General features: G+C 43.8%; 1 protein-coding gene across 3 annotated transcripts in view; it reads left to right on the top strand.

Moving 5' to 3' along the window:
• The window catches only part of arb2a (ARB2 cotranscriptional regulator A), a 149,997-nt gene that overhangs the window by 132,752 nt on the left and 4,510 nt on the right, over positions 1-12,735 (top strand). Inside the window, exon 11 of one of the 3 annotated variants that reach the window (XM_085787097.1) lies at positions 9,986-10,507. The exons of 1 other annotated variant lie outside the window; for it this stretch is intronic. In XM_085787097.1, coding sequence (XP_085643223.1) covers positions 9,986-10,161 — 176 coding nt within the window. In that variant the 3' untranslated portion in view covers positions 10,162-10,507. Of the gene's footprint in view, positions 1-2,988; positions 3,275-9,985; positions 10,508-12,735 lie in introns of those variants that run through there. One more of the 3 variants, XM_085787099.1, reaches the window with a different exon arrangement.

Here is a 12,735-nt window from a genome sequence, read left to right as displayed (position 1 = left end):
TGTAAGGTCCCTTGTGGGACAGCCGCAGACGGAGCACACTCCCTGCTGCATACAGGAAGAGGAAGCTTTGCCAGCATGGAAAACATACAAGTGAAGAACGAGAGACGAGCGGAGCAAAGAAAAACGCAGTTCTCCCAAGAGATGAAGTGGGAATTTTCTGCTAGCGCAAACACTATGTAGGCAGATAGCTGAGAAAGAAGAGGGGAGGAGATGGCAGAGAATAAGTAAAAAGAGGGATGCTGGAGAGAGGGAGAAGGGAGCGGCATGATGAATAGATAAGATGGTGGGAAAGTACAATGGAAGATAAAAAGAAAAGCAGAGGGTTAATACAGAAGTCAAATAAATTGATCTCTAACATAATGGTATAATGAGAATACATCAGTGTTCAGAGGGTGAGTCAGTAAGAAGGTTGACATTTGATTATGTATGAAGCACAAAATCGTTTCACATGCATTATAATATAAGTTCTTCTTCAATGTAATCTGAAATCATAATCAACATTTTCAACACAAAGCTGTTTATACAACATTCAGATTTTTTTTCACATCCCAGAACACCTGGACATGACTTGCTAATATTATTAATTCAGTTAATGACCACTTAAAATGAATACTAATGAATTTTCCATATCTTACACTTTGTGATTTACATCCACATAGTATCACAGTTTATGCTTTCATTGGTTGAATTTGTGACCCTGGGTGTTATCACTGCACTCATCCCTCATGTGAACCATTAAGTGTTTATTATAGGGTGTATACCTTGACAACCACTTTGTGTATTAGGATGTCAGGCATTACCCAGATTGTCCCCCTAGTATGATATTCAATATAATATCTATATATCTATTGTATGTGCATGCGTGTGTGCGTGCGTGCGGGCATGCATGTGTTCATGTGTGCATGTGCGTGTGCGTGCAAGAACCATGTGGAGGGAGTGCATAAAAAGTGCCATTACACCAAAGTAATCTAAGTGGCATATTAGTGCAACTCAGTGAGAGCCATGGGGTCATGAGAGCGGCTCTGATCAGAGGTCAGAGTGTGCTGCTGTGAAATGGGACATTACCGCTCAGCAACACAGCTATAAATACAAAAAGAAACTTTAACTGCTGTAAAATATGAGGCAGCGCTCTCTTTTTGCAGCATATAGGGTGTGCATGTCAGTGGGAGTGCGCACATGCACACAGAAACGCATGTGTGTCTAGGACTGCGGTTTTGCTTAAGGGGGGTAAGAGGATGGGGTTAGGGAGGGGTTTAATATGCTACTTTAGCCCTCGGGGGGCTGTACAGTTGAAAGTCAGTACATGAGGCGTGCAGAATCACACCAGCCTGCATTACAGAGGGACTGGGGGTGGTGGTGGATTGGACGAGTGGGGGGGCTGCTATAAAAAGTGAAATCATATCACTTAGCAGCTGAGTGCAGATAAAGCTGTGTTTGAACTGGGAGGCATAAATTATACATTGTAAACAGAGCATTGGGAGACCACGGCTCGTTTAAATTATGACAGAGGGTAGTTTTTCTCCTCTCCTTTCTTCCTTCCTGCACTTCTTTCTGCCGGTCTCACTCACAGTTTACTTCCCCTTTTTCTCACTCTCCCATTCCTGCTGACTTTTTTACCTCGTGCTTCCCTCTTTCCCTTTTCTCTAACACCTGCCTTTGCAAACTTTCGACTTTAACACACACACACACACAAACTCAGTCACATTCTTTCATTGTTTGCTGTTAAGGAAAACCTAGTTTCTCCAAATGTTTCAGTCATTTCTTTTTAATGTTTCAATGTATTTGCTTACAGCTTCCCATCATTGAAATGCCATGACACCTTTTCTATATCCACTCCCCCACCCTCCTGCGAGTCCTCACCCACACTGTTATTGAGAAGTTGCACTCCACACATGTCATGGATGGAGGACAAATCTGGGTGAGCAGGCTGGAAGAGCTCTACTTGATTTGATCAATGTCCCCCTCCTGCATAGTTCAAGATGGGCTGCTGTATTTTTTTAAGGTGCCTTCGTGCCTCCTGACAAGTGCGAGGTTATTGATCAGTTTATTCTATTTGCCGTTGACCGCTCGGCACCGTCTCTCTGCTCACAAGTCAATAGTGGAGGATTGAGAGGGTGAGTGCCTCCCCTGACCTCCCCTCCCTCAATCTCTGAGCCCGTCTCATCCACCCCACCACACGTACATACACACACACACCTACAGAGAAATACACACACGTGCACAAAATGAATGACTCTCTCTGCCCGCTGTACCCACACCTCTGATCCCAGCTACAATTTTGATTAATTTTGAAGTGCTGCAAGGTCAGGGCATGACAGTGTGTGTATCTGGTGTTAGCTGATGCTGTCAGATAAAGGTCTTAAGCTCGGTTGGGGTGGGTGCTCTGGTTTTTATTAATTTATTTATTTATTATTTTTTGTTTGTCTTTTTGTTTGTTCTCTGTGTGCCTCTGTGTAAATGTGTGTCTGTGCCAGTGTTAGTGCAGATTGCGTCTCCTCTAGAGGTGATCGTGGCCACTATGAAGCAGGGATCGGTGACCTTGCACTGTTTGGCAGGCACAACTTGTGTGTCTCTGTGTGTGTTTGTGCATACATGTTTGTTCTTGTACTGATTAGGAAAATCTTCCAGAGCAAGGACTGTTGGGCCATGTTCAACCCAGCAATAACAGTGTCAAAGACATACAACAACGCCATTGGTCCAGGTGATTGGTGCAGGTGAAGTGCAACCACATCTTATTGAAATGAATCAGTAAGATGCATTGTTCAAATAATTGGCCCAAATACATTCCACAGATTTGTGAGTTTCTTATCACAGTTGTGAGAAAGTTAATTGTGTCCAAAAATTGAACAGGACATCTTTACTGTATGCATCCAGCCATTCCTGTGTATGTGTGTGGGAAGTTTAACTATGTACACTCCCTGTCTTTTTGGGTAATGAATTACAGTGGATTAGTTTCTCTCTGTGCTCATCATCGTTGCTTCGTTTCAGGACTTAGTTCATTTATGAAGACCAGACTGGGGGCTGCAACCCCTCGCCTCTCCACAGAGCAAGAGGAGATAATTATTCTCTTTCTGACTCACACATTTCGATGAAAAATGCATACAGCTGGGGCTCGAAGCAGCTTATCAAAAGGTTAACTCTTCCCCACAGTTGTCTGTGCCTACAAAGGGAAAGTATTTTCAACAACAGTGGTGGCGTCGCACCACTTTGTGTTTTCCTGCTGTTTTGTTTGGGTGTTTTCAACAATGTTGTGACCCGACGGTGGCCCAATGCTTTGTTTTCCCGAAGTTAACTTTCAATCAAGAGAAAAGCCAGCTGTTGTTTGTATTGCGTTCTGTACATCATTTCTTAAGCAGCCATCTGAGTGCAGTTTCCCAGCAATATGATTTTGACATGAATATACAGTTTATACAGCCGTTACTTCATATTATCAACTTTAACTGCCTGTAACACACAAACAGGCAAACCAATTTTCATATATCTCTGTTTTGTTAATTAAAGCTTTATACATAATCTCTGACAACCATCATGTGTGTCCAAGCTGAGCATTTTTTCCCGGTGAACGTAGACAATGCGCTGTCTTCAGTATGCACATCGTTGTGCTTGATTGCTCTTTAGATCATCTCATTGAGATTCAAAAATTTTTTGCCTTTTTCACCTTCACGTACACTGTATTCCCACAAATACTACTGTCACTCATTCATACACACACACAAAGTTAACACACACACACACACACACACACACACACACACACACACATTCTCCCTCTCACACTTTAGGCCTTATGTGGAGGGAGCGCTGCCTGGAAAGTGATAGCAAGAGAAAAGAAGCTCTGGAGAGTGAGTTATCTCTTTAGATGTCATTGAGGGGCGCCTCTTTTCTCTCCCTCTCCTTCCCTCTATCATTTTCCTCTTTCTTCCCTTCTCTCTGTCTCCCTCTCTCTTGTTCCCACTTGCTCTCTCAAATCATGCTCGCCTCCAGTGGTATTCAGACAGTCCAAGGACAAAGTAAAGATATGCTGGGAGCAATGGACTGTCCGTCAGTGTGTGTTTGTGTGTATGTATGAATGTGCACAAGTGTGTGTGTATGTAAGAGAGCGGGGTTGCTGTGGAGCCTTTGAAGCTGCTCTTCCCTTGTCCTGACAGATCGGAGTCTCGTCTCTCTCCATTTAACCCCCAAATGCTACATCACACACTCACGCACAAACACACCACACTTTTTTAGCCTGCTGTGGACACATTTAACAACACAATGCAAGATTTAAGATTCACCTAGAGCTCCATGCACAGCTTGCTATTGTCGAGGTCATGCCCTTGTGTTTAAGGACTGTTACACTTACTTCATTTGATATTTATTGACTTGTCAAGGTGACTCTAATGGCATTAAATAGTTCATTTCCATAAAGATGTAAGATATGTGTTAGGTTTTTTTTTTTTGATTATTCACCCGTCTGAGTCTTGTATTTGCTGCACCAAGCCAAGGGTCTTTATATTATTAAGTCATGCAGTGTGTTAATGTGGCCTTGGCTTGTCTGACTAAACCAGACTGAAGTAGATGGCCCCGGGGTCTGTGACCCTGAGAGAGGCACACACACACCTACACACTAAACCGACCAGATGCCTGACCTGCGCGCCTCATGCCACACACATTCACACAAGAAATCCATCCCGGAGACAGACTTCTCTGTCTGTGCATGTGACGCGGCAGCTCCTCTCTCTCAGACAAACAGGGGAAATCCTCCTTGTCTTGCCTTGTCCATCACAGGCCATCTCACTGTCCCGGCGCACGTGGGCGCCTGCGAATCCTCCCCCGACCTCCCCGGCCAGGCTCCAAATGCAAGACATGTAACCCACACACATTGCACACACATGAGCGCACACACACACATATCCACATGCACAGGCCCCTTGGCTCCAGCCGGGTTCCCCTGACGCAGGGACACACGCAGGCAGGAAGTTTGAGGAGAGGTTTGTGTCAGTTTGCTTCTCTTAGAACACTTCAGGTCTGACCCACTCTTGACCTGGCGGCTTCCTCCCCCTCCATCTCAACGTAAACAGCCACATCCCTGCCACTGAAGGCGTGCCGGCTCGCCAAGTGTAATAACATCGTTCATGTTTTGATGTGAGGTGGGATGTCTACGTGAGTTAAGGAGGCTGACTCACGTAGATATGGCGGTGTGTTATATGGTTGTGTGTATTGGGAAAAACCTTTGTGTGTGTGTGTTTCCTTCTGGGTTTTCTCTGATTGCAGGGATGGCAAATCTTCGTCATGGAGGAAACCATGTTAACCTGTCACCTTAGCAGTTTTCTTCCACTATTTATCCACTGTGTGTCCTTAAAAGACACGCACGCCCATGCATGCGCATGCAGACACGTGTACACAGACGCACACACATAAAGAGGGGTTGTCCACTGATCTTGTTGAGTGTGTGTCAACTCCATTAGCACATTCCCAGATAGGGCCAGAGCCCTCTTATCTGTGACGACCCATTAATTACACTTTGTTCCCTTAAGTGATCTATTTCAGACCTGCCCCGCCCTCAACACCCACTCTCTGCTATCTCCACCCCTGGCCTGCTCCTCCCCCATCTGACCCCTCTCCTCTCCTCTCCTCTCCTCTCCTCTCCTCTCCTCTCCTCTCCTCTCCTCTCCTCTCCTCTCCTCTCCTCTCCTCTCCTCTCCTCCACACCTATCCTACCTTGTCCTCGCCTATCCTCTGCTTTATTATTTTCATCCCTCCAACACCATCCATCTTTCCCCTCTAGATGTGTTACTATGCATAGGATCAAAAGGTCATGTGACAAGTAGCTCTATACATGCCAGCTCTATGTATGTGCATGAATGTGAAATAAAAAAAAGACAATGAGGCTCTAGCAGGACAATTTGTTGTTAGATTTAGATTTTAAATTTCTCTCCTAGTGAACTCAACATTGTGTGAAAATCAAACTGTCCAGGACAGCACATATCAAGAGATTATAAAATGCACTTTGTCACCATCTTCTTTCTACATCCACACTGATATGTTTTAGTTTTAAAACATGTAACTTTTGCCACATTTTTCACTCATTCTACACTTTTCAAGTGTTCAAGCACTCAACACAGTGAGTCTTGAACTTGACCACCATGTCCAGGTATGTCTTCTTGGGTCTTAATGACTTTGTTATCCTTCCTAGCAGCAGTTGAAGGGTGAGCGCTATGAGCTTGCTTACCTGTCATCTCACCAATGAAACCCAGAAGTGTGTCATGTAAATTCTTCAGTTCAGAATGATGTGAGGTCTGAGGCCAGATATGAAATTTATTCATTCACTATTCATTAACCTTTATTTAACCAGGAAGAAAATGCTAAGAATAAATTCTTATTTGGGCAATGGCCTGGTAGGAGGTGAAGGACCTCCTAAGGGGCAACAGGGAGAGGGGGAGCACAAAGGACAACATTAAAATATAGACAGTAAAAGCACATATGACAACAGTGACACATAAAACACAGAGACAATTAGTTTGACATATAGTGACATACAACATAGTGACAGTTAATTTGACGTATAGCAGTGACATCAGTCTTCAGCCTCTAGTTGATCAGTTGCATTTCTGTTCAGTTGTTCGTCCAAAGGCAGCAGCTTTGCACTGTTTCTCAGCTCTGCTTGACATTGACATAGGTGACATATGTGTACAACACCAACTATGACACCCACTGCATCGCTCTTTTTTAGCTTGTAATACTGATGAGATCTTTAGGTGAAGTGCTGGTCATGACAACTGTTGCTGCAAGGCTGTCAAATCTGCTCTGTGCTTTTTATCACCAGACAAAGCTCATGTGTTGTGAAGAAAATGCAAAAAGACACATTCCTCCTTGTAAGCGTGAATGCTGCAAGTGTAAGTGTTGTATAAACATTTACAGCAAGATGACAAAGATTTATTTGTAAGGGGGGAAAAAAGCTCAGAAATCTGTGGGGAAAAAAATATACCATGTATTGGACATTCCCTCACCTGGCTGCCAGGATATAATTCCTTTAGATCCTTTGCTGTTATACTTTACATCTCACAAAGCATGTGCCAGAGGTGTTAATGGATGTGTTTTATTCTTCTATAAAGCTGAGACAACCTGGTTAGTGAAGGAGGGCTGTACTGTATATACGTTCTCAAACTCAAGGCTGTCTATTCTTTGACTAGTGATTGTGAATGCAGCCTGCCTTTCTTACAGGTTTACAGGTGCAAAGGGGCCTCTTCTTCCCTTCTCCTCCTCCACCTCTTTTGTGACTGAGTGATGTGTGTATGTCTGATATTGTAGAAGGGTGTGTGTGCGTGTATGTGTGTGCGTGCACACGCACGTTTGTGATGCCTGGTATTGTCTTGAGGGTGCTAGGAGGTGCATGAGTGTGTGCATGCGTGTGTGCCAGACCTCATTGTGTTGAAGTGGAGCAGAGGTTGTGTGTTTATGTGCGTGAGGAGTGAGTGTGGTATAGTTTAGTGGTGTGCAGTTTGGCTTGGACTTGGTTCTATAGACTTGTCCCTGTGTGTGTGTGTGTGTGTGTGTGTGTGTGTGTGTGTGTGTGTGTGTGTGTGTGTGTGTGTGTGTGTGTGTGTGTGTGTGTGTGTGTGTGTGTGCGTGTGTGTGTGTGTGCGTGTGTGTGTGTGTGTGTGCGTGTGTGTGTGTGTGTGTGTGTGTGTGTGTGTGTGTGTGAGTGCTATGTGCGCATGCTCTGTCTTCACCAATGTCTTTGGCAAGGTTGTCTGTTCTGACCCTTGCCCAGGCACTGTGATGTGTGTGTATGTATGTCAGTGTGTGCGCATGTGCCTGTGCCTATGTTAGTGCACGTACATGCATGCATGCAGTGCCTCCACTAATGGACAGTCTTTGTGGGGGCCTCTCTTTTCAGCCATGCTGCTTTTGAGACACATTGTGCCCGGGCATAGAAACAGAAGCTCTCCATTGCCCCTCAATAGGCCAAAAACAAAACCGTGTCAGGCGAGCTAGCAGCCCCCGAGTGTTTGCCATTTAAGTCCTGACCAATGGTGGTGCAGATGGAACAAAAGGCCTGGACAGGGAAGGAGGCCTGCACTGTTTACAGTGTTAATGTCTGGGTGGCACTCCCAACAAGGCCCCTCCGTACACATACATGTGTACGCACACTCAGTCACTCAATCTCTCTTTTTCTGTGTCTCACTCTGTCACATACGCACACTGAATCCACAGGTACATATGCACATCTTCTGCATGTTTGAAACAAATAACTGCCAGTGAGTCTCAGACATTATGGTGTGAACATTTGCTGTCTATATTGCTGAAGCATGCATTTGTCACAAGAAGAAAGTTGAGAAGTTGTTGGAAAGGAAAGGAGTGGCAGAAGTTGTGTTCTGCCCTTATACAATTATGAAGTCATTCTCAAATATCTCAGTGTCTTGGTGTGGTGAAACAGCTGTATTAGGCTCGAGCAAATAGTGTGCTCAGAAGATAATCTCAAAAGCGGCCTGTTGACCAATTCACATTTTATGTAATTTTGTTATTAACGATAGAGATATTTTCCTTGATTTTTTCCTTCTTTTTAACCCATGTTTAAATTAGAAATTCAGTGGTTTAATCAGTGGAGCAAGATAGTAAATTGTCCCTTTCTTGATGCAAGGAAAATAAGATTTGTACAGTCTTATTTAAAGTTTCATAGGCTCTCGGTCTCATCAATGTATTATGTGAATTGAATGCTGTCTTGTGTCCATTTTGATAACAAAGAAAATGTTGTTCATGTTGTATGTTCATGTGCTGTTTATTTAAGGTCCTAACTGTGCTAATCTACTTGAATGTACTTTTTTAAAACCATCCACATCTCTATTATTTATTATCATCACTCCTTCAATGCAAGACGTAAATGAGAAAAAGCGGCAACTAATGTGTCTGAATGCCACACACAGCTGTCGCTCCTCTTATTCCAAGGTGTCTCATCCCATTTCAGTGCAGGCGTGTAAAACAACCGACATTGAGAGGTGCTGTCAGAGGCCAGGGTATGTTTGGGCTTTCGATTTTTACTGAAGAGGAGAGGGGAGAGTCTGACACTGGTATCAAATAGCCTGCTCTGTCCTTGGACTGGGGTTATCTTGTAAATACTCTGCTCCAAGTCTATAAAAGCGAGGGTCCTTTATGACAACCAAGGCCACTCATTCACTTTAAAATAAAAAAGCACTCAGTGCAGTCTCAGTGTCTGGTTAGGGAGGCGGCAAGTGGGGAGGGACAGATGAAGGGATGGCACTGAAGGAGAAAGTAGAAAGAAAATGTACAGTGCCACAGTCTGGAGCAGAGTCCTTGTTGTCACAAGTTTCACTCTTCCAGGAAATATTATATGGAATGCAAAGTAGCTGACATTGGGAGATGATTTGAACAAGTTAATGCAATATCCTCCCCTCTCTGGGCTTTCGCTTGATTTTGTTTCTGTGTGTCTCTATTCTGTTTGTATTTTATTCTGAGTAAATACAGAGTCCCCTCAGCGGCCCCTGTAGCTAGTGATTCAGGTTCCTCATCTCTGGATGTGTAATGAGTTCTGCCTTGTTTTTGTCTAACAACAACACACAATAATAAGCAAAGTAATTAAAAGCAGTACGAGGGAGATGGGGGGGAAGCAGACCCCACTTACCGACAAGCATTAAAAATGAATTGCACTCAAGAAGCAGCAGTGGTGTTGCTGGTTTGATGAAATGAGCTCTGTTTTGTCATTTTTTTCTGTTTAATTTTCTTTTTTTTTCTTGTGTGATGCATGTGTGTCTCTCCTGCTCCAGCAGATGTGTAAAGGCTTAGTGCAGTATTGATTTTATTAAAAATGAAGACACATAGCGTAGGATAGCATAAACAAGTGTGATTATACCTGTGTAACACTGTTGGTTTGACGTGGATGTCTTCACCAAGAGTGGAAATTGAGGGGTGGTGTAGGGGAGGGGGAGTGAATTCAGATTTAATTAGCTTTTTGACTGAGGACAACATCTCCATGTTTGTGTTACAGAGGACAGAGTTGCTCTGGCAGCGTGGCTGACCGCCTGTCACCTGCCTGGGCTCTCTTTGACCTCGTCTCCAGTGGCAACATGTCCTGCCCCCTTCAGACAGACAGCCACACGGGACAAAATGACATCCTTAACCTTTACGCATGTCGGCAAGCAACATGACAACACGCATAACTGAGTGTACGCGCCTGTGCATCTCATGTGGACAACTAGACACATGGGGAACTAACACACACAAGCACACACACACAGACTGTGCGCTTACTCTCACACACAGCACAGAAGATCATCTAATATGAGAGAGCGTCAGGGGCGGAAATCCGATCATCTGACAACCAGGATACAGATAGCGATTCCCCACCGCTGATCCATGCAACAGATAGTTTCCACAAACAGCAGCCTGGCTAAGGTTACCGCCGGCCAGGGCCCACATCACAAAGTAATGCTCTGCCTCACATCGAGATAAAACAAAAGCTTAGGTTACCGTCGATAGGAAATCGATAAGAAAATGCACTGTTTGTGTTAGATTCTTGATGAAAACTTTGACAAGAGGAAATGAGAAAATGTTTGCTTCTGCATGTGCTAATATCATGTGTATCAGTCCTGTTAGATATTATGTTTTTGTAATTTTCACTTCATGATTATATCATTGTTCATCTCCTTTTTTAATTGAAGCTCATTAAATGTTTAACCCAAATGTCAGTATATTTGATTAAACACTCGTAATTGTTTAAAGAAATTCAATTCATGCAAAGTAAAGTATCATCACTTTACATTTCCCTTGCCTCAAAGTCCTCTTAATAATATGAATATGTATTTATATTATAAATGAAGTAAAGAGATATGGCTCCCTTCATATCAATGTAATTATGAATCACAAAAAAAAAGAGTTTGATTCAAATAAAATAGGCCATTTGTACACAAGCAATTAACTGGTGCGGCTTTAAATAATGTAGCCCAGATGGAACCTAATTATAGTCGGCATGCTTTGATTCAGGCTTTCTGTTGGAGTATCACTCGGGGCGTCACTTTGGATTTTCAGTCACCTAGCGTTTGTTTTGAAATTTGTGACAATCAGAGCCGATTACCATTTGTAACAGCATGCAGCGTTTGGTGCGGAGGGAAGAAAGCATGGCCCATAGCTATGGAGGAGTTTCCTTGTTTCCTTTTCAACGGCTCTAAACTCTCTCCTCTGTTCCCTTAGCTCACTGCACACAAATGATAACAACTGTGCGTGTGCGCGTGTGAGTGAGTTTGTCTCTGTGTTTGTCTGTGTGGGTGTGTGTGTGTGTGTGTGTGTGTGTGTGCATGGCATGTTGGATTGTTTTGTATTTTGGGGGAGGGTACAGTGGGTATGTGCTACATGTCAAAGTAGATGTGTGTGTGGACCATCCATGAGTAGACCCATGCATGTGATGAATGTGTTTGTGTGTGTGTGCGTGTGTGTCAGCATCTTGTAGAGTCAGAGGGAGATCAAACAGTCAGTCAATTACCTTGAGAGGGCTCCAGTGGCTGTGACAGAGAGGAGGAGGCTAAATATCCAGGATCAAATACTCTCCTCTGCCTGTCACATAATGAGGCAGTCTCGCCAGGCTGAGACAACACACGCAGAGTGGTCAAACACAGGGCAAGGGTTAGGCACTGGACTGAAACTGTGCCATGACCTGAGCAAAGAGCACAGCTCGCACCACAGACCTTGTTACTAAACAGTGGCAAGAAAAAGACAGTGCAGTGACCTGGGTTCCTGCATTGATTACACAGTGTCCCTAAGCTCATATCATACAATTATAACCCTTTGTGTCTTTGTTGGCTGTTTGGTGTGAACGTTTCACAGCATCTCTATAAGGTTAAGGTTTGAGCTCTGACTCATTTTCATTGTTTGAACTTTACCTGGATGTTAAAGGTCATTGTCCTGTTGCCACCTGGCTTACACTGAGCTTCAGCAAGAGGACACAAACAGCCACCCTGACATTATCCTGTAAGACACCTTGATAAACATGGGAATTCATTGTCCTCTCAATCATGACGACCTGTCCAGGTCCAGAGACAGAAAGGACTCATATCATGATGCTTCCTTGAAAATACTTCACCTTTGGGATGATGCTTTCATGTTAGTGCCCTTTAACAACCAGGCATGGTGCTGCATGTTCTTCCCATTTCTTTGACCTCAGCTTCACCAGTCCATGACGCATTTTCCCGGTGGCGAACGTCAGTGGTGCAACAATGTTTTCTTGTGGAGAGCACTGGCTTTCTGCATGGGGTTCATGGCAGGACATTATCCGCCGTGCAACCATGCACCTTGATTTGTGTATGGTGGCCTGATGAACAGAGACATTAACCAGCCGCAATGATTTCTTGTTACTCAGAGGTTCTCTGATTATTCTGCCTTGTTCCTTTGGAGTTGACTTGGCTGCGCATCCACATCTAGCCACAGAACTAAATCATCTCCATTTATAGAGACTTTGTCAAACAGAGCACAGACTAATTTATAAACTCTTTGAGATGACTCTGTAACTCCTTTTGCTTTATTCAAGTCAACAATTTATCATAAGTACTCTGAGATCTCTCTTCTACAAGGCATGATTTACATCAGCAGGGTGTTTCTCGAGAATAGCAAACTCAAACTGTTTGTGTTTTTCCTAAGTCAAAGTACATCTGACCCACACACTGAGCTGGCTCCATTTAATTCCAGTTAATGCCCTTTATCAAGGGGTTCACACAGTTTTTTTCCAGTCAATACTGTTAATGTTTG

This window comes from Trachurus japonicus, chromosome 9, assembly GCF_045865225.1.
Source record: "Trachurus japonicus isolate A0001 chromosome 9, Traja_1.0".
In the NCBI taxonomy this organism is placed as follows: domain Eukaryota; kingdom Metazoa; phylum Chordata; class Actinopteri; order Carangiformes; family Carangidae; genus Trachurus; species Trachurus japonicus.
The sequence above is the reverse complement of the archived record's forward strand: the minus strand, read 5'-3'. Positions and strand labels throughout refer to the sequence as shown.